Source organism: Dasypus novemcinctus, chromosome 2 (assembly GCF_030445035.2).
Source record: "Dasypus novemcinctus isolate mDasNov1 chromosome 2, mDasNov1.1.hap2, whole genome shotgun sequence".
In the NCBI taxonomy this organism is placed as follows: domain Eukaryota; kingdom Metazoa; phylum Chordata; class Mammalia; order Cingulata; family Dasypodidae; genus Dasypus; species Dasypus novemcinctus.
The window spans coordinates 4998873-5023338 of NC_080674.1; the positions used below are offsets into that span (position 1 = coordinate 4998873).

The window sequence follows — 24466 nt, forward strand, 5'->3', positions numbered from 1 at the left end:
TGGCATGAACAGGTGTTTTTCACGGTGAGCTTTTCCTTTTAATGATTTAGAAAAAGTGAAAATGGTAAAAGCAAAAGACTGTTTTTTTAAGCCACCCTAATGGCACTCAGGAAGGAACGTGCTCTGCTGATGAATTTAGGGTCTCCCCAACCCCAAGGTAGCCACGGTCAGCGACAAAGCAGAGAGTCCTAACCCCGGAGGCTTAGGGGCAATTTCGTGCGGGCGTAATTCCTTCTGCGCGTCGGCGATCGGCGGCGCCTTTCACCTTGGCAGCCCGTGCGCGCCTGGCCGCCCGCGCTTCAGCAAACCCGAAGGCTTCCGTGCGCCGTCCCCGATGCTCCAGTCTTCTGGGGATCTGACCTTGCCACTTGCTTGAATTTCACCAGCTAAAAATAAGAGTTTCACCGGGTTAAAGGAAGAAAGGGAGAGGGGCAAGGAAAGCCCCTCGGTCGAAGGAGACCCCCTCCCCTTCCACGGGCGGCGGTACGGGCCCCGGGGGCCGCAGAGGAAGAGGGGCTGCCCCGCGCCCTGAGCACCGGCCGGCCCTGGTGCGGGACGCGTTTCCCCGCAGCCTTTCGGGGAACGGCTCACAAGCCAGTGCCCTGGGCTCCCCTCCCGTTCGGGACCCCTTTTCAGAGCCCAGAGACCTTCGACGTGGCCAGCGGGACAGGAGCCGGGCCTGTGTGGAGGGATTAGGAATTTGCGCGCGGGTTCTCCTTTCCTGAAACCTGAAGCGCCAGGGCCCCTCTCCAGGGCCTGGCGGCGATACGGTTCTGCGCATCCTCAGGCCCAAGTGTCGTCCCCGCTCGCCCCTGGACCCCCGGCTTGGGACGGTTGTGCGGAGACCCGGCCCCCCCCAAATGCGAGGCAGTCCGGAGGCAGGTGGCTCCCCACCATTCCCTGGCGCCTCTGCCCCCAGGATGGTTCCCAGGAGGTTAAGCGGGGCGGGGGGCTGCGGGCCGCCCACCCGGCGCGCGGCTCTCCCGCCGCCCCAGCGCCCCGGCCGCCAGCCGCCGCCGCGCCGCGGTCTCCCCCCAGCGGCCGAGCGCGCGTGGCCGCGGGAGGCGGGCGGGGGCCGCACGGCGCAGGAAGCCCGCGGCTCCGCCCCGCGCCCCCCCGCCCCAGCCGGCAGTGCCGCCCCCGCCGCGCCGCGCTCGGCTCAGACGGAGCAGCCGCCTCTGCAACACGGGCAGCCGCAGCGGCGGCGGCGACGCGAGCGGCAGCGGCCGGGGCCCCGCGGTAGCCGCCAACGCGGCACGGACCGGCGGGCGCGCCCGGCGCGAGCCCGCGGCCACCTCTCCGCCCCCGGGGCGCTGCGGGCCACTCGGCGCGCCCCGGCGCGGCACTCGGCCTCCGGGCCAGCCCGGCGGCCCCGCACAAAGGACCGGCGGCGCCCGGGACTCCGGGGGGGCTGCGCCCAGGGACGCGCCGCGTGCCCTCCCCGAGCGGGCCGCGTCCTATGCCCGCGGCGCCCCGGCCGGGGGTGGCCCGCGCCGCGCCGCGCCCCGCCGAGTGGCCCCGCCGAGTGGCCCCGCCGGCCCGCGCGCTCGGGGGGCGGCCGCCGAGGGGAGCCCGCGCCGCCGCCGGGGCCTAAGATGGCCACGCTGCTCCGCAAGATCGGGCTGATCCGCCTGCACAACCGGGACACGGAGGACCCGAAGCACCCGCACAACCACCGCGCCGGCGGCGGCGGCGGCCCGCAGAGCGCGTCGCTGCGCGGCAAGGGCGGCCCGAAGAGCGGCGGCCACAAGCAGCCGCCGCCGCCCCCCGGGGGCGACGCGAGCCCGGGGCCCGGCCGGGGCCGGCGCGCGGCCGAGCCGACGGCGCCGCAGCCGGCGGCGGGCGCAGGGGGCCCCCGGGAGCGGGCGGCGGGCGCCCGGGCGGGGCCGGCGGCCCGGGAGGCGGGGGCGGGCGGCAGCCTGGGGCCCGCGGCGCGGCAGCAGCACTGCACGCAGGTGCGCAGCCGGCGGCTCATGAAGGAGCTGCAGGACATCGCGCGCCTCAGCGACCGCTTCATCTCGGTGGAGCTGGTGGACGAGAGCCTCTTCGACTGGAACGTGAAGCTGCACCAGGTGGACAAGGACTCGGTGCTGTGGCAGGACATGAAGGAGACCAACACCGAGTTCATCCTGCTCAACCTCACCTTCCCCGACAACTTCCCCTTCTCGCCGCCCTTCATGCGGGTGCTCAGCCCGCGCCTGGAGAACGGCTACGTGCTGGACGGCGGCGCCATCTGCATGGAGCTGCTCACGCCGCGCGGCTGGTCCAGCGCCTACACCGTGGAGGCCGTCATGCGCCAGTTCGCCGCCAGCCTGGTCAAGGGCCAGGTAAGGCCCGCGGGCCGGGGCGCGGGCGCGGCCCCCGAGACCCCGCCGAGCGCGCGCCGCCGGGGCTGGGGACGCCAGGGGTGCCCCCCCCCACGGCGGGCCCGGGGCTCTTTCTGGGCGCGCCGACCCCGGGGGCTCGCGCTCAGCGTCTCTCCGGCACTGGGTCCCTCCGGCGAGGGTACTCGGGGCGCTGCTGGGCTCCCGGGCTGGCGCACTCCCGCGCGCCCTGTGATTCTCTCGCTCTCTTCCCCAGTGGCTCTCGCTTACCCCCCTGTCCTCTCCATCTCCACTACGACCCCCTCACCCTCTCCTCTCTTCCTTCCTCCCTTGCCCCCTCTCTCCCTGTCCCGCCTCTCCCAGCTTCCCCTACCCTCCACGTGCTCCCTCGGCCCTGCACTCCTTCTCTCCCTTCTTCTGTCTCCCCTCTCCTCCCTTTCCTCTTCTTCTCCCCTTCCCCGCCGCCTCCTCCCGCTCCTCTGTCAGCTTCTCTGCCCGCTGTCCCACCATCTCCCCAAAGGTGGGGACTTCGCGAGCACCCGGGGTCGCCGTGCCCAAGCCCGCCTCTCACCCCTTTGCACACACCCCTCGGGTTTCTTCCCCGACCCTGCAGAGGTTCAGTCTGATGCCTGCTGGTGGAGCCCCTCCCTGGCCCTTTCCTTCTAGAATCTAGAGCAAAGGTGAACGTTTTGCTCTTGAGAAGCATCTCCATCGAGGCAGAGGTGTGCTTTGAGCACTTCCCTAAGTGAAAAGGCCAGGATGCTCTTCTCCCTTACTGGGCCTCCCTCCCTGCTGGTACCTGCCTCTCCAGAACCCTCACCTCCAGGGTCAAGGTCTTGGACTCTTTGATAGCTTGTTTCTTCTTTCTGTCTCCTCCTGACCTCCTGGAGTTACATCCTTTATCAGGGCTGAGGATGTTACCTCAATACTGAGCTGAGGGGCCACCCTGATACCTGAGCCCTCTGGCTATTGCCCAGGGGCCCCAGAGGACAATGTGTGTGTGTGTGTGTGTGTGTGTGTGTGTGTGTGTGTGTGTGTGTGTGTGAATAAACCTTCTGAGATCTGTTCCCACCTGTCCAGGCAGGGCCCTGAGGATTTTACTTCCCCCAGTCTGCTCTTGGCCAGCTTCTAATTTGTTGACTTTTCCCGAGTCCACATTCCATTCTATTGAATAGAATTGTATTTTAATATGGGCATCTTTGGATTTAGGAAGAATCGGGGTCTTTTGACCCTGAATGAATGACCTCGATGCGCTCTCCCTGGCCCTGCCTCTCAGGAGCAGCGCCGGCTCTCCCCGTCTGCCTGGTCCTTTCCACTGGGGGCTCTTTCACTTTAATCAAATAAGACTCCATCTGCCAATTTCACTAGAGGTGGAGCCCCTGGGATTCCAAACAGATCGACGCCTCATCCGAGGAGGAGGGCGCTCAGTTCCTGACCCAGGAGCTGTCCTCCTTACGGAGGCTGGGAGGCTGGGAGCCTTGGGAATCTCCTGCCAGTGTCTTCTGCAGGGTTTCAGGCTCCCCTGTTTCTAGTTAGGAACAGGATGGATCAACATCTCCAGGCACACGTCTTGGACCGAGCAAGAACGTCAGCAGTTCATTCCTCTACAGTGAAACGCTGACTCTGATGTCAAGGGCATGTGATTCAAATCAAGCCCCTGGGGGAAGGAGGAGGCTCAGTTTATTTTTCAGACAAACAGGATTTCTAGAAATAATGGGGAAGAATATTCCACACAAGTGCCGGGGCTATCTGTTTCTTAAGTCATTGCTCGCCGGAACTCTCTGGAACAGTCTATTAGCTTCTTTCCTTCTTTACAAGGAAGATGGCTTTGAGGATGGGGAAGAGGAATGGAATTTTGAATTGTCAAATCACGAAAGCGTAACATGTTAGACTGAGAATAGATCTAGTGGTCACTGGGATCCCAGCCTGCATTTTCAAAGATGTGGCAAAATATTTTGATGAGAAATGAAGTTTTTTTTAAGAGAGCTATTTCCTAGTAATTTCAAGGTTTTCCATTTTCTCATGAATGCTATTAGTAATAGTTTAATCGGTGCCCATACATTTCTATTAAAATAGACAGGTCTTTGTGAGTATATTAAGAGGCTTACATACAGTTTTCAAGTTTAAAGAGACTTCGTTATTGAAAATAATTATCTACATTTTTATTAATTTCATTAACTCTCGCTAAACTCAGTTAACAAAACCTTGCATGTTTTGTTATTTTATCTTCTAAATTCTATTGTATAAAAATATGCAAATGGTAATGAAAAGGCTGCAGAGTTTTGTGCCAAAATCTGTTTTCCATGCTGATTTCAACATATAGCTTTCCAAAAAAAGAGTGATGTGTGGTACACAGAAAACATTCTAAATGCATTGTAAGAATTGAAGAAATAAATTTTAATGCATGTTTTAGGATTTAAGATATGAAAGGATCCTGGTAGCATTTCACATACCCTAAGCATTATTGGGCTTTTGAGGACTTTTGTGAATTCACTACTCTCAGGTTGTTCACCACATACTCCTAGTTAACAAATTATTCCCATAATTAAAGATAATATGCTTTAAGAAAGCAATCAAAATACCTGATTAGGTATTCAAAGAGAATAGGTACTGCTACCAAAACAGTAGTTATATTTTAGAAAAAGAATCCTCACCTTCCAGTTACATTCCTCTATTTGTTTGGGTTTCTGGTTTTAGGATTCACTTTTCTTAAACTGTAGAGCTGGAAAAGGCTTGTCTTCTTTGATAACTGTTCATCTTAACTTTCTCAACTGAGGATGTGCTAAATTGTATTCATTTTTATATCTCTAGGGAAATCGTAGAATCAACTTAAGATTCCATTTGTAATTTTATGAATAGAGCTGCTTAAACATTTTTGTGTATAAAATCTAAAGTTTCTACTCATACATGAGATGATAAATACAGACATCTAAGAGACCATTTACCTGGTTGATCATATAAGTCCATTTTATCAAAATTTCCTACATGCTACTTTTTGGGTTAAGGTAAATTAATTAAGTAAATCAGGTAATATATATTAATACATTTTAATATACAAATTAAGTTAATTAATATAAAAATTACTTACATGATACATACTCTGTTGAAGTAGTGACATGCATACCTAGTCTGTTTGCCTTTTTTTACCTCCTTTAACTAGAGACATTTAGTAATCCTTTTGGTTGTCTGAAATTGGGTGAAAAACTCATACTTTTAAAATGAACTGGAAAATGTTGGATATATACATTTAGCCAGTTTTTTTGGCATCCTTTTTCCTTCCCTGAAGTAAAAGAATACGATCCATAGCTCGTATATTAGGTGTTTGATATTCAGAAACGGTAAGGCGTTGCTTTTGAAACTAAGGTAAATTGTAAGGTAGCCACAGTGCCTGCACCTGGAAGAGGGCTCTTTACACTTTTACGGGATTAGAAAGAACCTACGGCATACACTAGATACACCAGCCCCGGCCTGGGCAGGTGCGCCCGCCTTTTACTCCAGGCTGGGCGCTCGAGATGATGGACTAGTTGACGGGCGCCCTGTGCCTGCACTTATGTGGGCACAGAGATCCCAACATGCTGTTTGCGGGGTGCTCCGGGTCAGCATCCTGCGGAGAGACCAGCTCATTAGGAAGCCAGCTCCGGGGCGGGCGGACCAGATGGTGCTTGAAGGCAGCTCCTCACCCTTCCTCTCTTCCCCCGCCCTGAGGATGATGATAATAGCAGCCACACCAGCTAGCGTGTGCGGTTTGCTTCATGCCCAGCCAAGCACTCGGGTGGTTAGGCACCCTTGCTTCTACTCTTCAGACGGTGGCCGTGCAGGTGAGAAGCAGCAGCTCGGGGCCGTCAGGCTAAGTTAGTAGCACCTTACATTTTAGTCATAGCTAACTGGGGGCACGAGTCCAGAAACGCCCCCATCGGTGAAAGCTGTCAGGACTGGGACAGTCCAGCCCGGCTCTCTGGGTGCCTTGCTCTTCCCTGGTGGTCATTTGTCATCATGCCCTGCATGCTGATCACTGGGGTCCGCAGAGAACAGACCAGCAGAAGATTCCGAGAGTGGCAGCATCATAGCATGCTCAAATCGGAGTGTTTGAAATAAATATTGGCGATTCCGGGGCACTTAGGTTTGCCTGGCAGTGCTAATTTCTTGGATTTTTAAATACAAACCGGCAGATGTTGCCCTTCTCTGACGGTGATAGGGAAGTGAAGGACGTGGGTACCTCGGTTTCCTTTGGTGATATCATGCTTTACTGAGATCAGCTTGATGGCTCACATACCCAGAAAGCGAGACTCACACACACGCAAAGGTATGAATGAAGCCCGTCTTCAGAACTGTTTCCAAAGTACCCGGTCTAGCTCCAGAAACGGCATTTTACTTACGACAGCAAAAACCGCCAGCTCTCCTGAGAAAAAGCGTAAAGGTGAAAAGTCCTTTGGGTCCCTAAAATCTGTGGGCTTTGAACCTATTGTAATCGGCCCCAAAATGTTAAAGCTCAAACAAGGACTTTGTTGGCCAATTTAAACTTGTTTCTCTAGAGGTGTTGCTGGCTTGGAAGGTAACTTAAATGAAGCCAGTTCGGGTCAATGTGCGCGCACAGAGGGGCTGCAAATCTCGCGTGTAACTTTGAATAGAGAAATGAAGGCACTTTGGAAAACAGGGTAGATCTTGAAAGCTGACGGGTGGGATACGCCATCTGATTCATCCAAGGAGAGCCGAATTTTTGGTGGCACTCCTGTGAGTCACGTTGTCATTTGTCCTCTGCGTGTGGGGGCAGACGTAATAACCCTCGGCTGCCCTGGGCCTGGGGACCGACGTGCTGGACTGTTTGGAGAAAAAAGAGCTGCTTGTTCTTCTATCAAGTAGGCAGGCGGGAGAATGTAGAGAGGAGTCTGCCTCCTAAAAATAGTCCCAAGGAGCGTAGCGCGTGCTCCCACAGCTCCTGCTCCCTGGAGAGAGGACTTTTGTCCCGCCGTGAACCCGACAGTTAATAAGAGTCGCGACTCCTGTTTCCGGAATTGTCAGCTTTTGAGGAGAAGCTGAACGTGTGAGGAAAGGATGTGGATTCACTGCTTTTATTTTTCTGCTTGATATTAAGTGACACGAGAGGTTTGTTTTCCTTCTTCGGGGACAGCATGGTGGTTGTTTGGTTTGTTTGTTTTGTTTTCTCGTGGCAGGTGCCAGCATGGACAAAGCCTGACACCCGAGCCCCAGGGCTCCCTGAGCCTCCCCAGGAAGAGCAGAGCCGGCCTCAGTGTGGCCAGAATGGCTTTCACATTTTCAGAAAGGAAAAAGCAAAAAGAGCAGCCGCTGGCCGTGGGTCTTCACACCACGTGTCAGATCTCCCAGAATCATAGTTTTTGCCAGTGTGAATATGTTGCTAAGGTGGGGGGGATGGAGATGTGGAGGGAGGGTGGCTGACCCCAAGTGTAACTCCTTCCCTCTCTGCAGGCAGTTCTCACCCCTGCCTGTCAATCACACTCCCCGGGAAGCTTCTAAATTGTCCTGATGCCCAGCCCTGGCCTTGGAGACGCCCATTTCACTGGTCCAGGAGTGGGCTCTCGCAGAAGCTTGTTGGAAACACTCCTCCGTGTTTCTAATGGGCAGTTGGAGTTGAAAACCTTCTCCCTTTAGTAATACTTGGCCCTCTTTTTCCCAGTCCACCCATGGGGAGATCTAGCCTCTCCCCTCAGCAGCACTGACCTTTGGGTAGAATTTGAACCCCCTGCCTGGCCTACCTTGGTTGCGTTCACTGTCCTAGGCAAGCTCTCCCGGGAAGTCTGGAAGCCCTGTTTATGTAGCAGGTGTCCACCACAGAACAAGATCTCCCTCCCCTAACAGCTGGCCTGGACCAAAGGGAGTCTAAGCCCTGGAAGAAAACAGGGTCAAGAAAATTCATCCAAAAAAAATAAAAAATAAAAAAAAAATAAAAAAAAAAAGAAAATTCATCCACTCCGGGTTAGACAGAGGTGGGGGGGCTCGGGTGTGTGGACTCTCCAGAACAGCGGATAATTCATGACTTCTTATCGCATGTGTATCGAGCGCCTACACCGCACCCTGTACGAACTAAGTCCTTCATGCAAATATGTCCCTACCACGGAGCACTTGCTATCTAATAATGCAAAACCCATTCATCTTTGGCTCTGAAACCCACCATGACGCCCCCATCACCTTCGTTATATTTTGTTTCCAATTTCCATAAGTGCCTATCTGTTCTTGGGCCATGCACGTGGGGGCCTGGCCAGGAGAGCCTTATCCCCGGACAAACCCTCAACTTAAGGATCAGTAGGTCTTGACTTCAACCTTGCATACTGGGCTGTTTTTTCTGGACATTTTTTCTTGGCTAATAAGTGGAAAGATTAGACATTTCCTGACCAGACCAAGAAGTTGTTCTAATGGTGAAATAGGTCCAGTTACTCCTGCTTTTCCTACCCAGCAAGCCTGGGGTTTGAGGGCTGTTATATTCTTGCCTTGGACACATCATCCATCCACCCATTCATTCATTCATTCATTCATTGCTCAAGTCTCTGCTGGGCAGGCACTGTGTTGACCCCCTGCCCCCATTCTGTGTCCTGTCCTCGCTGCTAATCCACCGAGCAGGAGGGACAAGGACACCCGATCGGAAAGGCTGGGGAAGGAAGCCGATGAGGGCAGGGTGTGGTGGCCGGGGACACCCAGAGGTGCCCCCGCCCCAGCCAGCGGGCCTTGGACACCAGGAGCCCTGGAAACGCAGGTCAGCACAAGAGTCAGCACACCCCTGCCGCCACCTTGACCTTCCATGGATTTCGAACCCATCCTTTCCTCTCCTCTCCCGAGCTCCTGCGTGGATGAGGAAGTACTGCCCGGCCCTCTGTCCCACCCACCCCAGGCACCCCTCCACCCGCCCGCGGCTCCCAGCCCCGTGCCTGCTGCATGGCCCGTCCTGCCTTACTGCCTCTGGGAAAGCCCGCGTGCCCCTGCTCACCCGGCGAGCTCAGGGCATGGTCCAGAACCCCGCCTCGGGGCAAGCAGCCCCTCCAGCCGCTCGCCCCAGAAAGTCACCCCCTTCTTCCCGGGAGCCCCTCTGCACTTCCAGGAAAACTCCCGTTTCCATGCATATCCAGGGAGGCGGCACTTAACATCTTTGCAACTCTGTGTCCCGCGCTCCTCGCACAGTGCCTGGCACCTGAGGTGCCGAAGCCAGGGCGCCACGCTCTTTGCTTATCCCAGCGACACCTCTCCCACCCGCTGTGCCCCCTCTCGCCACACAATGTGCTGATGGCGAGCGCGGGCCAGGTGCTTCCTGAGTGCCAGCTGCTGGGCAGAATGCTTTGTGTCCGTTGTCTGAACACATCCTTGCAACTGCCTGGAGGTGGCTGCTGCTCCTTGTTTCCATTTTGCAGAGGAGGAAACCACAGCTCGCTGCGGGGGCGTTGCCTGCCAGGGCCCCCGGGCCTGGGGACCGGCCTGGTTGGGGGGATTGCGGGCACGCCCCAGGACCGCTGCAGCTTGGGTGTTTCCCAGCGCTTAGGGCCCCCAGGCTGGACTTGGTTTTTTTGCTACAACGCTCAGAGTTGATCCTCGGGGGAACAGAAGTGCGACCGTGCAGTCTGCCAGTGGGGCTGAATGTCAGCGCAGCTGGACCCACGCACTGCTTCAGTCCACCGTGCGTTGTTCCCATTGCACGAAGGGAAAGGTGGCTTTAATTCTTTCAAACCACAGGAGAAGCACAATTATTGCCGCTTTACGTCTTCCATACACAAAAGGGAACAGCATTTTAAAGATCCTGAAAATAACTCTCGAGAAAGAAAAGCTTTTCAAACCGAGTCGTTGCATTGGTAAAATCACTCCGACTGAAGAAATTACTGCTTTAAAAATAAACTTGGGTAAAAATGAATACTAATGCTCCGTCACAATATTTGGCAAGCATCCCAAGATGTTTTATTAAGAGTTCTTTGATGGGGAATACAAGGAAATACTATCTTATGGGCAAAATTAATATTATGATAGATCAGATTACCCTTAAAGTGAAATTATATTCAGTTTCACGTGGGAACGGAAGGAAAAATTTCCAGGAAAATATTGTAAGAATGCTTTCCAGTTTTCCATCTTGACATTGACACATTTACAGATAATCAGAATGGGGAGTAAAGAATTTATCATGTGTTGGTTATAGTAAAAAGTAGCTATTAATATTTTGTAAATTTGACCTTTTGTGCGCATAGTTATTAAGCAATTTTTTTTTTCTTTCTCTTTTAAAAAGTACGTGTCGGGCTAGATGTCCATATTGCTTCTCCTGAAAGGTACATCAATAATTGGCTATAACTGAGCAAAGTAAATAGGAATTGCTGCCCAGATGACTGTGCTGGGGTCCCTCGCGGTGAATGACATACGCTACACAGCTCTCCTTTTCAGGCAGGGAAAAGTAGAAGGATTATGAAGGAATCCTAGCTGGGAGTCAATTTGTTACAAGCTTAAGTCACTCATTACTAGGTGGAATATCCTTAGACACAAGCCTTTAAAATGTAACTTTTCAGAAGTCGTCACAATCCCAGGGTACTCGTGAAGTCTTTGTCCAAGAGGATTGGGCTTCAGGAAGCTCTGAAGCTCCACGTGGTCGTTCCACGTGCGTCCTGGGAACTGTCTCCCCCAGCCCTCCTGGTCCCCCACCTCCCCAGCCCTGGAGCCGTCCCTCAGGCTGAGGGTGGGAGGTGGGAATAGAGGGTCCTCCAAGAGCATTTCCATCCAGGGGACCCACCTTTTCCTGGGCCGTCAGCTTGGTTTCCTTGGGCCACTTTTATGTCGTGGAACATCACTGTCTTGGAAAGCTTGTGACTGAAGAGGTCTGTCGTTAAGAGTACGGAAAGCGTCAACTCCATTATTATAATACCGAAGTAAAGCAGATCTAATAAAACGTGAGTCTGAAGTCCACCGAATTGAATTAGGGTGATTATGTTCTTGATAATTGTATTGAAGGGGGATCCTGGCATCTGCCTTTCCAACTAAGATGACGGTGTCTTGTTGGTCAGTCTCATGAGCCGGTCGCAGTGGGACTAGAGACTCTGGGACGTCTTCCTACCACTTCTGGCCCTGACACGTCCCCTTGAGTCCGGCCGTGGTATCCAGTGATGCCCTGGACCCCTCCTCAGAATGATCTTTTAAATACTTAAGGTTTCTACTGCCGCAAGGCCAAGGCACTGCCAACACTGCTCTAGTTTGTTACTTCCAATCATAGTCAAAGGAAGGGCTAAATGTCAGTTAGAAGTTATGGAAATAAAGACATCTTTCCCATCCACGTTGATATGCCCTTGGAGGCGCGCGGATGCCGGGATCAGAACTCCAGGTAGCGCATGGCGCTAAATGTCAAGGCTGCCTTGGGAAAGCGGCTAAAGCTTCTGGCGCAGCCCGAACCAGCACCATGAGAACGTGGTTTAGGGACCAGCAGGCTGTCTCAGTTCTCCCGAGGCCGCCTCCTGAGCCCGGGTCACGGCTGAGCAGCTCACCCCCCCCTCGCCCCCAAGCCTCAGGAGCCTCACCTAAAGGTGAGCATAATTCCCACCTCACAGGAGAGCCATGATGCTCCGAGGAGATGATCGGCACAATTGCTTATAGGAAGTGACCAGGAGATGCCCCATCTTTTAAAGAAATAGTATTTATTGAAATCAATACCCAAGACAAGGATGGCCACAAGCCCGGAAGTGGGTTTGCAGCTAACATTCGGCGCACAAAGCCATCTCCTCCATCGCTTAGTATTTCACAGCAGCGTTGACGTGCAGTTGACTCCGGTTTTTCCATGCTTGACGGTAATTTTGCAAATAGTCCCCCAAAATCACAGAAAAGCCTCCTTTTGACCCTCTTGAAACCACTGCCTCTCATTGTGGATGTTCATCATTACCTTTCATTGCTTTCCATCCTCAGTTCATCTTGCACAGTCAAGTGATTTCTGATGATGACCATGGTCGTGGGCCTGTCCCACCACAGATTTGACCGCTGTTCTCTTTTACTTTCTCAACTCTTGTCTCTTAGGAATCCCATTTTGTTAGCAGTATCTTCAAATTAACCTAATTTCCTTTCCTGATGCTTAGTTAGAAAATGATATAGAATACTGTTATTTAACACATTATACCCGTATATATGTACTAAATGTCCTTGAGTATGAAATTTTGTTCGAATCCACTCTTCTTTGCAGAACACAACGTCCAGATGGAGGCTTTTTGGCCACCATTTGGTTTTGAGATGAAAAACGGGTTAATAAAAGAGATATAAAATTTTGTAAAATACTGTGGACTGCTCCAACAGTGACCACATGTCAGACAGAATGAACAAAGTTGTTTCAGTACAATTGAAAGAGAATTTCACTGCAGTCGGGTATACTTTGCTTTTCTAATACCTTTCAGAAAGGCTCTTTCGTTAGTGAAATTCAAGAGAACCCTAACTGAAATGTTCAACCTGTAGGAATAGTTGGCTCTTCTCATCAGTGTCTGTGATATTTAATATGATATCCTGACGGTTGGGAGGCTCATCACCAGTGGAATTCCAGTGCCACACCCCACATTCTCTTCAGGCATCTGGGGCCCTGAGCATTGGTCTAGAATCTAAGGAGAGACTGCCTACGTTTGGTGGGAGGTTGACTAGATATCTCCAGAGTTCTTTCCAATTCTCAAGACTCTGGCCATGGAATCAGCATTCTCAAAAGAAGAGGGAATGCTGTTCAGTTAGTAGCAACTCCAGGGTTTTTATGCTTTTTGGTGTACTCTCGATCTTCCCACAGTTCAGCAATATTGAAATTCTGGCATCTGCAGTCACTCAAGGCACGGAGTACTCATCTGTGGCTTAGTGATTCTCAGCCTGCTTCAATGTCATTTTAAGAAGAAGTATTATACTTTACATAGAAATTGAACCTGTGCAGTATCAAAATCACTCTCTGAGCCAGGGTGGAGTTGCCATAATTATAGCTCTGGATTTGTAATGTTTTGCAGCATCATACTCTGCAGACAGAAACAATTCTAACCAGCATGGCTCAGACTACTTTTTTTTTTCACATTTATTTGTGTCTCTTTTTCCTCCTGTTAATTATTTAGCTAATACCAAATCTTTTGGTTGAAACCTTTTTAGTGCGCCCTTTTCTAAGAACCTTAAAGGTCCCCGATTCCAGGTTGCTCCAACCATATATCATTTAAAGGTCTCTGAAGTTTCCTAGGTCCACCAGGCTACCTGGTCAAATAACACAATGTGCCCCGAGTCCCCAGCCTTCAGGAAAGGGCAAACCCAGCTGACCCTGCAGCGTCTGTAGGCAGCCCTTGACTTTCCTCCTGGTTTGGGTCTTTTGTGGACCTGAGAAAATTTGTTCTTCAGCTAACCCATTCCACGCATGGAAGCCTTTTGTATATGGGATCTTTTGGTTGGATTCATTTAAGGGACCTTTTGATTAGATCACCTTTGATTAGATCACCTAGGTTAAGGGTCTTAGGTTAGATTGCAGGACCCAGGGTAGGTCTCAATCCCTTTAGTAGAATCTTATATTAATGGAAATTCAGAAAGAAAGAGCGGCTGCCATTTTTACCCTGCCATTTGGGAGAGGACTCCAGGATCACCTACAGCTGCAGAAAGAATCAGCAGAGCAGCCTGAATTGAGGCGAGGGGAGATAGAGTGCCTGACCGCCCCCAGCTGTGCTCAGTGAGAAGGCGAGCCGCGCGCGGGGTAAGGCAGGACCTCGGCAGAGACCAGCCTCCGTTTTGCCTTGCCACACAGCAGGGCCCAGGATCGCCAGCGGCCGACTTCGGTGGGAAATCATCTCTGCTGATGCCTTGGTCTGGACATTTTCACAGCCTCAAATGGTAGTAAAAACCCACTCATTTCGGGTATTTTGCTCGCAGCAGCTTTAGCAAACTAAAACAACTTTATTGCCCCCGATGGGGGTAGAAAACCGGACAGGAGCAGGTGACCGTTGCTTAGCCCTTTCCGGACTGTTGAAAAAAGGATAGATGGTCCCAAGCCGTCTATCCATGGCTTGGCGAGAGTGTGTGTCTGCAGGACTCAGGCCCTTAGAACTGGTCCAGCCCCCAACCAGGCAGCCCAGGACCCAACCCCCAAATGTGGGAGGAGGTAGGTAAGGGATAGAACCTGCAGGCAGTCTCAGGCAGGGGTCCCACGTCAAGGATGGACTGGGGACTGGGACTCCCCAGGGGCAGTCTGCGGTTCTGCTTCGGCAAGTCTCCAACAAGCAGAACTCATTCTGTGTTCATACATAGTTCAATATCAATGTAAATATTTCACACACACACAAAGAAAGGATGGGAGGCCTGTCAGAGGTGGTGGGGCCTGGAATTAGGGCGCGCTGGTGAGAGCAAGACAGGACCCCAACCCCACGGCTGTGCTGGCACTTGGCTTTGCAGCTTCCAAAGCACATCCACAGGCAAGTTTCTGGAAGTTCAAGGCAAGGAGGGATTCCACAGGAGGCTTGACACAGGCTGGCAGACACGGGAGCAAGCCAAGGACCCTATTTTTAGAACACCTCAAGGGTACACACTGAAACAGACTATTGCCTCTCAAGTAGGAACTGGCGCCCTAATTGTTGGCTTTTCTGCTTAGCGAGAATTCCCAAAGGGCATCGTCTTCCTTCTACGTCGTTTGGTTTGATGCATCTCCAAGTAGGATTGTCAAGGAACCAGTGTCGAGAGGCCACTAATTAGAAAACAGTTCACCTTGAAGGGCTTGCCGGAATGAGCTGAAAAGGGCGTGAGTGAGTCAGAGACCACCTCTCTCTGCCTGTGTATCCTGCTGAATGAGCCTGGGCCAAAAATTCCTGCGGCACCTTCCCCATAGAGGCAAGTTAGACCTCTGCCTCAGGGAAGTGCTCCGTTAAGCCAAGGGAAACCGAGGCTGCCCTTTAGTAATTTGGAGGGTGTTGAGGATAATACAGGGATAGCAATGTGTCTTAAACACTTAATATACTTCAGTGTCGTTTCAGTAATAGAAAGGCAAAACTTTAAATAATCATCTTGTCTTCCAGAAGTCTGTATCTCTAAATCATCCATTTAATTGCTACTTAATATTTTCTTTTTCTTTGTATGTTATTTTTCTCTGCATGATGATGGTAAAGATTGGTACTCTGTGCCCAATCTTAATTTTCATCTCTTACCCATCTCATTAATTCCACTATTAACTGCGATGGTTTCAAGTCAGCCAGTCACATTATTTTTTATAGATTGGTAGTGTTTTAGAAAATAGTTCAGAATATTCTGGAAGGTTTTACTCTGGTGTTGGGTGGGCAAACTCTTTGAAAATGCTTACCTGTGAACCTCATAAATATATCATATTTTAAACTCATAATATAGTGGTTCCCAAGAGAGCTGAAGAATAATACAAGTTTGGGGAATGGCATGATGGCAAGGAAAAGAAAGCGACTGGAACAGAGTTCCCTCGTGAAAGCCTTTGGGCAGGGAAAGCTCGGGTCCGTGCCCCCCCCTTCCCTGCGGTGGTGTAGACTGCAGAAGGGGTTAGCTTGTGGTGTGGCCGCCACCCCTCCACGCTGCACGGGGACCAGCAGCCGAGCCTCCATCCCAAGACGCCAGGGGCCCAGTGTCTGTCCGGGCTTTTATATGAATTTTTCTGTCAGAATATTTCCTTTAAAAAAAAAAAATCCACATATTTAGCATCATATGTCACCTGAGAAATAACAAACTGAGCTGCAAGATAACAAAGCCCTTCCCTGGGGGTGTTAGAACTGCAATTTGGGCGGCGGACTTGGCCCAGTGGATAGGGCATCCGCCTACCACATGGGAGGTCCGCGGTTCAAACCCCGGGCCTCCTTGGCCCGTGTGGAGCTGGCCCACGCACAGTGCTGATGCACGCAAGGAGTGCCCTGCCACGCAGGGGTGTCCCCACGTAGGGGAGCCCCACGTGCAAGGAGTGCACCCTGTAAGTAAGAAGAGCCGCCCAGCGCAAAAGAAAGTGCAGCCTGCCCAGGAATGGCGCCGCCCACACGGAGAGCTGACACGACAAGATGACGCAACAAAAAGAAACAGATTCCCAGTGCCACTGACAACAACAGAAGCAGACAAAGAAGACGCAGCAAATAGACACAGAGAACAGACACCCAGGGTGGGGGGGAAGGGGAGAGAAATAAATAAATAAAAACTTAAAAAAAAAAAGAGTAAACTCCAGAATAGCCTCTGGACTCCATTTTAAATCTCTTAGGCGCAATAACTCAATCTTGTTTTACTTCTCTTCACAGATATAATTACGCAGAGCTGGAAAACAAATAGCCTAGTGAGCATGTTGACTTGTAAATCAAGATTGCCTGGATATAACGTTTGGCATTTCCTTGCCACTCAAAGTAAATTCTCTTCATTGTTCTTAATTCCGAGCTAGGAAGGAGGAGGCGGCAATAGACTTAAAACCCTGCATTAGACCACGGTAGCCAAGATGGTGAGATGCCCTCTCATAAACAGAAAAGAAGTGGGAGCGGGCTGCTGCCTCCTGCCAGGTCCGGCAGAGCTCTGGAGCGCCAGTGGTCTCGCTCCTGCTGAGGTTCTGGGCTTCAGAAGCAGCTTTCAGGACTGGCCGCCTCGGGTCCCTTCTCAGGTCGGGGGGCTGTGCCCGCTGCGGGGAGGCGGTGACTCCTGCAGGCCGCTCGGAGCGGGCGCTGGTCCCGGAGCAGGGACCCCTGACAGCCGGTGGTCTGGCAGGCATGGGGCGGGGGCAACGCTGATTATGACCAGCCCGAGGGTCCCTGCGGGCTTTCCAGGGCCCCAATGATGACCCAGGCCAGACACCGCTCTGGACTGTCCGAGCAGCTGCCCTGCTCTGGGGGTGGCAGCTGGTGGCAGGCGTGCCCAGGGCCCCACAAGCGCCCGGCCCGGGGCTGCGGTGCCCCCAGAGCAGTGGGCAGGGATGCAGACATGGCACCTGTGGCGTCGCCAGCCTCTGCCTTGGTGGAGAGTCATGGTGACCCTCAGAGCACAGGAAGGGGCAGGCGACAAGGACACTGTCTAGATACCAGGGACTCGTGTAAGCTGGTAACAAAAAATAGGCGAGGAGCAGAGGACCCTTCTCCCAGCCTGCATCTCCCCATCACAGGGTCTAAGCTCGCCGTGGCACCCCGGAGCCCGCGAGGGAGCCGCTCAGTGTCCCCAGCCCGGGAGAAGGTGGCGCCTACTGCCAGCGCCCAGCTCACTTCCCGCCTGGGAACGCCGCGGGAGAAGGGAGCCCGGCAGCCTGGATTCCTGTCACCTACTGTGGCGCACAAAACTGTACTCAGGACTCCCAGTTAAACCTGTGTGTAGCTTGAGCGGACCTGGAACGTGGTGCACCTCATTTCCCAACTGTCAAGCCTTTTCCTCCCCCCGTAGAGCACTCACCTAACACACTCTTCCCTTTTCCCTGTTCATTTGCTCTGTCTCGTCTGCCCCATGCCCCACCCCACCCTTGCCAGCACATCCTGCCTCCCTCTGCTGTGGGGCACGGTCCAGCAGCCTCCCTCCTGCCCCTCCCCAGCCTGCCCTTCTCTCCCCCCACTTCAGGGAGGCCAGGTGGCCCTGCGCACGCAGTCTTAGCAGGCCTGGCCCTGTCCATCCCCTCCCCATTTCCTTTTCCACAAAATGGGACAGGAGCCCACCTCCCCACTCGCTGCAGGCGAGCCCCCGCCACTCCCCGCCCCCAGCGGCAGGCTGGCCCCTCCTGCCCCGTCCCCTCCCATCGCTGACCCCGGGTGCCCTGCGGCCAGCCCGGCCAGGACTCAGGTGTGTCCTCCTGGGCGCCGTGTGTCTCCCCACCTGGGCGGGACGGACGCCCCAGCCGAGGAGCAGCTGCTGGGCTGGGGGCAGCCCAGGCTGGGTCCCTGGGAGACACCCAACAACGTTAAGGGAGAAACAGAGTCGGCACCCTTCAGGCACCCCAAGATTCTGAGTCTCGAGAGGTTAGGGCTGTCGAGTGCCCTGGAATCGCGGTGTCGGGGAAGTGGGCATTTTAGCAGCAAAGCCACACGCCGTCCACGGCGGCTGCTGGTTGGCACCGACCACCAGCACACGTTCGCTCCGAGCACCACGTCCTCCATGGGTTTGAAGGTTCTGTCTTTCTTGAGACACTGAATTTGTTGGGCCTGGTGTTTTAGTATGTGAGGATGGGTTTTAGGGGTTTTTATTTTCAATCTTTTTTTATAATTTGTTTTAATTTTTAAAGAAGCCTTTGATTACATAAATGTTACATAAAAAAATAACACTTCCCCACGTTAACAGCATCCCTCGTTACTGTGGGACATTTGTTACGATTGATGAACCTTTTGGAGCGTTGTCTAACGAAGCATCGCTCTTGAAACGTTGCTTTATTATTTGCCAGAAAATAAACCAGGCAGGACATTGGACCGGCGTTTGTGTCACAGAGTCCAAGAAATAGCAAGTGAAGGACGACTCGAGGTGCTCCTGTTTTCAATCAGCACATTATTTGGAGTTATTGTGTTAAGAAATTTAGTGTGAAGGGTGTTAATGAAAGAACTTCTTTGTAAACATCTTTTCATTTATGTGTGTGTGTGGTCTTGCCCCGATTTGAGATTCCTGTGTTCCCTTGTAAATTCATTCTTTTCTCTCCTCTTTTCTCCTTTCCTCCCCTCTCCCTCCCCCCTCCCTCCCCTTCCCTCCCTCTCCCTCCCCCTTCCTCTTTCCACATTCTTTCAGCTGCCGTCTTTATTATTGTACCTTCCCTTCACAACACTGCTTGGAAAGAAAGTTGGAGCCATTTGGCTTCTTCCTCCTGATCTTCCTCGCTGGGTCTTCTCTCTAGCCGGGGTGTGGCCCACCCAGGCCCTCGCCTTCCCCTGGCCTCTTAGCCCCTCTCAGGTGTCCTGCCTTAGGCGCTGGAATTCCCACACACTCCTCCTCAGGAAGGTTTCTGTTGCGCTTAGCTTTCCCAGCAATGTTCCTTTTCTACCTCTCCCACATCCTTCTACTTGCCTTTTGTTTTCCATGCTTTTCACCTTTAGGATTCCTTCCCTCTTTGCTGCCAGCGTCTCTCCTTGCTTTTATAAAAGTTAGTCATCCGGGACGCTATCCCCCTCTTGGGCACTGCTCCCATTCACCTCTTCATTCCTGTGAGGCTTGTTAGTTTTGTCCCACGTCACCTTTCACCTTACACAGTCCCCACAGCCTCCCGGGTGCCCTCCTCCTGGCAGAGGGCAGCCGTGGTCTTTCTCTCCAGCGCTTACTGCCTCAACAGACCCTTTCCTCGCGGGGCCAGCCGCGGCTCCTGTTTCTTCTCGGGGCCGGCGGCTTCCTTCCTCTGCTACTTTGCCCTGCGCCCCGTGCCTGACTTTTAATCCCCCGGCGAGGCCTGTGGGGCTGGACACGGGCTGGGCAAAGGCACCCACGAGCACGGCGCAGCGCGGGCAGGCGGGGCAGCCAGCGGGGTGCAGGGCTGCCAGCGGCCCGGAGCGGAGAGGGCTTGGGGGGTGACAGCGGTCACCTCAAACACCGAGAGTCGGCCGAGCCGGACGGCCACACCGGCGACCCGCTGGCGTTGGAAACGGGGTGCCGAATGCGGTTTTCCTCCAGCTTGCTATTGCGCAGATGCACCCGATCTGATGAATTTTTATAAAGTTATTTTCATCGTCGACGATGACCTTTCCAAACTTAGACGTGGCATGCGGTCAGAAAGCCCTCGGCGCCATGGTCAGGGTGGATTTATAGGTGCAACAGAAAACAGTGGCTTATTGGTCATTTATTGATCAACTCTGAAAGGCGCATTCGACAAGGGTTTGCGGGAGACGACAGGTCCGTCACGGGTTTATCCGGGAGAATAATTTTGTTCAACCATTTTCGCACATTCCTTTTTTATTCAAACGTGGAGGAATTCAGTAAAGTATCCCCATGTACCTCTGCCAGTCCCCCCACAAGGCCTGGAAGCAGGTTAGGCAGGTGCTGCTAGGATTCCTGCCTGAGTCCAGCCGTTTACCCACCCGCGCCTCTCAGCATCTCTAGACCTTTCGCGTTTAACACCAATCCACCCTCTAACAGGCCCCCCTAAGACGTTCAACTCTGTGAGAGGGAGAAGCTTGGATGACCTGCCCCCACGTGCGGATGGGTGCGTCTGAGCTCTGAGACATCTCCTCCTCCACAGTTCAGTTGTTTCTGTGCCTCCATATGAACAGCTCGGAAAACAGACCCACCCCAGGTGTTTGATGAGCAGAGGGAGTCTCTATGTCAAACTGTTATAAGACTGGGTCCTTTATATATATAATCCCAGTTTTTTTGGAAAATAAAAATGCATGTTAAAGTATTTATTTAAATGATTTTATTCAAGCAGCTGACACTTCCGAAGTGTACATTTTTATTTCAGGTTGACATCTCTGACTTTTACAAGTTCACAGGTAAAATGATTTATGGATTTCTTTTTCTTCCACTAAATGTGTAGAGCTCCCCAGTGCCAATTAAATGAAAACTAATATGCGTGGATTTTCTCCGTGGCTGGTGACTTTTATCTGCCCTCCTGATAATAGCGATTTATTGGCGAAGTAGATTGCTCTAATTCAGTGCGCTTTGACAAAAATTATTGGAAGCGCATGCCCCTCTGTTGTGAAAGTGAGCATAGAGCCGCCTGATGCTAGAGGCACAGGGCCCTGCGCTGGTGCAGGCCCTGTGGCCGAGCCACGTGTGAGCTGCAACCTTGCAGTTCTGCCATGTGCCGGCACTGAGGGCCCTTGGCAGAGAGGACGGGGTGCTACGACTGTGACCTCCAGGTGGGCACTGGCCCACCTGCCTTAGTTGGTGCCGGGCTCCCGTGGACTAGCGTAGCCCGAGGACTGCAGGAGGCCGGCTCGGACTCAGCTGCTGGGCCGGGGACGGGGCTCCCCTCGCCCACCCCAGTGCAGCCGTGGCCCAGGGTGGGGCAGGGGCCCCCCACAGGGGAGCAGAGCAGCCCGCTGCGAGAAGAGGCCCCACCTGGACAAAGATTATCATTACCTTTTCAAGGTTTGCCACCCACATCAGTGTTGTAGGATTTCACGAGGGGCCAGTAAAAGTCCACGACCATGGTGTCAACTGGGTTATTCTGCCTAACTTAAAAGTCCCAAGTTTTTCTCATTATAGAAAAGAGTGCGTGGTTATGTCACCGAACAACTTCAGGCAGTACCAGAACGTCCCAGGAAGAGAACTGAGGTCTCTTCTCTAGAGACGCCTCTTTGCTCTCTCCGCACACACGTACACAAGCACGCTGGCAATGTTTTTGTCATGCCTCCTGCTCTCCAGGATGAGCTGACATCTAATGTTTTTCTCACCAGCAGGGCATCTTTCTGGTTGGCTCCTACCAATCCAGGCTCGTCTTTAAGCCGCTCGGCGGGGTGGCGGCACGGTGGCTTATGAGCCTGTTGCCGTCGGCAGACCTCAGGCTGCTGCTGGTCCTTCCTCTTAGAAGCAAGCCTGGGGCCACGCGTCCCATCCTCAGGCTGGCCCACGTGTGCCGCGTCAGCTTGCGGGTAAATGTCGAGAGGCGGGTGGGCCATGAGATCAAGGGCGGGCGCAGCCTGTGTACGGACGCTACTTGCCCACTTGCCCTTCACAGAGGTTGTGCCAGTTTATGCTCCCACTGCAACATGAGACCCGAGCTTCCCCCGGCCTCTCCAAACCTGGAGGTGTCAATGCGTCCTAACGCCGGAGGCAAATCCTCTGTTATTTTTTTTTCCTCTCCCCTTCCCCGCTGCCCCAGCTGTCTGCTTTCTGTGTCTGTTTGCTGTGTGTTCTTCTTTGTCCGCTTCTGTTGTTGTCAGCAGCACGGGAATCTGTGTTTCTTTTTGCTGCGTCACCTTGCTGTGTCAGCTCTCCGTGTGTGCGGTGCCATTCCTGGGCAGGCTGCACTTTCTTTCGCGCTGGGCGGCTTTCCTTACGGGGCGCACGCAGGGACACCCCTGCGTGGCACGGCACTCCTTGTGCACATCAGCACTGCACATGGGCCAGCTCCACACGGGTCAAGGAGGCCCGGGGTTTGAACCACTGACCTCCCATGTGGTAGACGGACGCCCTAACCACTGGGCCATATCCGCTTCCCTGTTATTTTTTTAACTTATGTGTATTTTTATTTTATTGAGGCTTAGCCTCTTTCTATGTACTTTTTTTGTTTTGCCCCTTGAATTATTTTTCCCCTTGCTCATTTGTAATTTTATGGTTGTCTTACAATTTTTATGAACTTTCTGTATATCACAGATGATAAACTTTATTGTCAAGTTGACTGCTGGGGGCGGTATTAGTTACCTACTGCTGCATAACAAATGACCCCAAACCTTAGTGGGCTCCCAACAGCGGACATCTAGGTATTGCACAGTTTCTGTGGTTCAGGACCCTGAGTGCCGCTAAGCTGGGTGCTCCCAGCCCCGGGTTGCTCGTGGCGTTGCTTCAAACTGTGGGCCAAGCTGCCGTCTCGAACGAAGCTCGGGTGTGGGGAGGACCCGCTTCCAAGCACACGCGCAGGCTGGAGGCATTCGGCCACCCTCAGCTCCTTGCCACACAGGTCCCTCCTGGGGCAGCTGGCTTCATCAGAGCATGCAAGCGAGAGCACGAGGGCACCCAGCCCGGAGGCCACGGTCTTTCGGTAGCGTCATCTTGGAAGCCATCTCCCACCACTTCCACCACGTCCCATTTGTTGGAAGCAAATCCCAGTTCCCACCCGCACTGAAGGGAAGGGGTTGCCTCGGGGTGTGATGCCAGGGAGCAGAGATGGTGGCGGGCCACCTCAGAGGCTGCCCACCACAGGGTCCCGAAGATACCGTTGATGTTTTGAATGGGGCCTTGGCTTGCATGCCATTTTCTAACCTGTGACTGAAGCTATGTCGGAATATGATTGAATTTCCGTGTGTATGTACTCTGTCATGAATACATATGTATGTATCTGGATCGTGAATTTAAGCCTCATTTTTTTAAACACCTTTTTAAATTAAAGAGTAATAGATCACATAGAATGTTACATTAAAAAAAAACATGAGGTTCCCTTATAACCCACTCCCCATGTCATTTTTGTAAATTGTATTTTTTGAAGATACATACATCACAGAAAAGGTTACATTATAAAAAACATAAGAGGTTCCCCTATACGCCCACCCCTCCACCCCACACCTCCCACACCAACAACCTCCCCCATCATTGTTGGCACACTCATCGCGCTCAGCGAACACATTGTGGAGCACTGCTGCACCACGTGGATAATAGTTTACCCTGTAGTTCACTCTCTCCCCCAGTATACTCAGTGGGTTATGGCAGGATATATAAAGTCCAGCACCTGTGGTTGATGCTAGGGTTGGTGTATACTCAGGGGACTTGAATCTCTGGACTGTCCATGTGCCAGCTGGGCCCTGAGCCTCAGCAGAGTTGCAACTCCTACTCTTTGGTTCGTTGGACTTAGGCAGGTCAGCTAACAGGGAGGTGAAGGTCAACCACCACACCAGGGAATCAAGAGTGCCTACAGCTGCAAGCAGAGGAGTTGCATCCATCATCCAAGTGGAGTCTAAGCCCCCTCTTGATATAGAGGTGGAGAGGACATCACCATCCCAGGGTCCACAGGATGGAGGAATAAAATATGGATTAGAGTGGACTTACTGGTATTCTACTATAGAACTATTGTGACTAGTAATAGAAGAAATTGTATCATTGACTTGGAGAAACTGGCCACAGTAGCTGCTGAGGGCAGGGAGAGGGAAGAAGAGATGTAATGTGGGGGCATTTTTGGGACTGGAGTTGTCCTAAATGATATTAAGCCTCATTTTGATCGTGACTTTTTCTTGTCTCAGGTGCAGAAAGAGTGACGTTAGCCTTAGTCCCCAGTCCAGGCCCTTCTTTCCCATGGGAAGGAACCCACTGTTTTCAAAAGATATTTTTAAATGAGCTGTGTCTTGTGCGGTAGGTGGTGTTATTTCGGGCATTTCTGCGTTTTTCCTTCGTGTGGAGGGCACAGCTCTGTACGCCTGGTTCTGAAGCTGCGTTAGGGCCGTTTGTCCATCTGGTTTGCTCAACTCCCACTTGCCTGTCGTTCCACGGTGTGACTCGATCCATTTTACGAGTCCACCCCCCTAGGGCGTTCCTCCGACTCCCTGTTGTCGCAAGAACGTGGCAGTTCACCTGCTCAAACAGGCCCTTCTCTGCGCACACGGGCGTGCACAGACGGGCGTGCACACACGGCGGCCGCCTCCGGG

The 24466-nt window shown here is 52.8% G+C and overlaps 1 protein-coding gene across 1 annotated transcript in view; it reads left to right on the plus strand.

The window, feature by feature from the left end:
* Positions 1-1531: 1531 nt before the first annotated feature.
* UBE2QL1 (ubiquitin conjugating enzyme E2 QL1) overlaps positions 1532-24466 on the plus strand; it is a 43141-nt gene continuing 20206 nt past the window's right edge. The window contains exon 1 of the mRNA XM_004468927.3: positions 1532-2327. Within this exon, the coding sequence (XP_004468984.2) occupies positions 1596-2327 (732 nt within the window). The 5' untranslated portion in view covers positions 1532-1595. The remainder of the gene's footprint in view (positions 2328-24466) is intronic.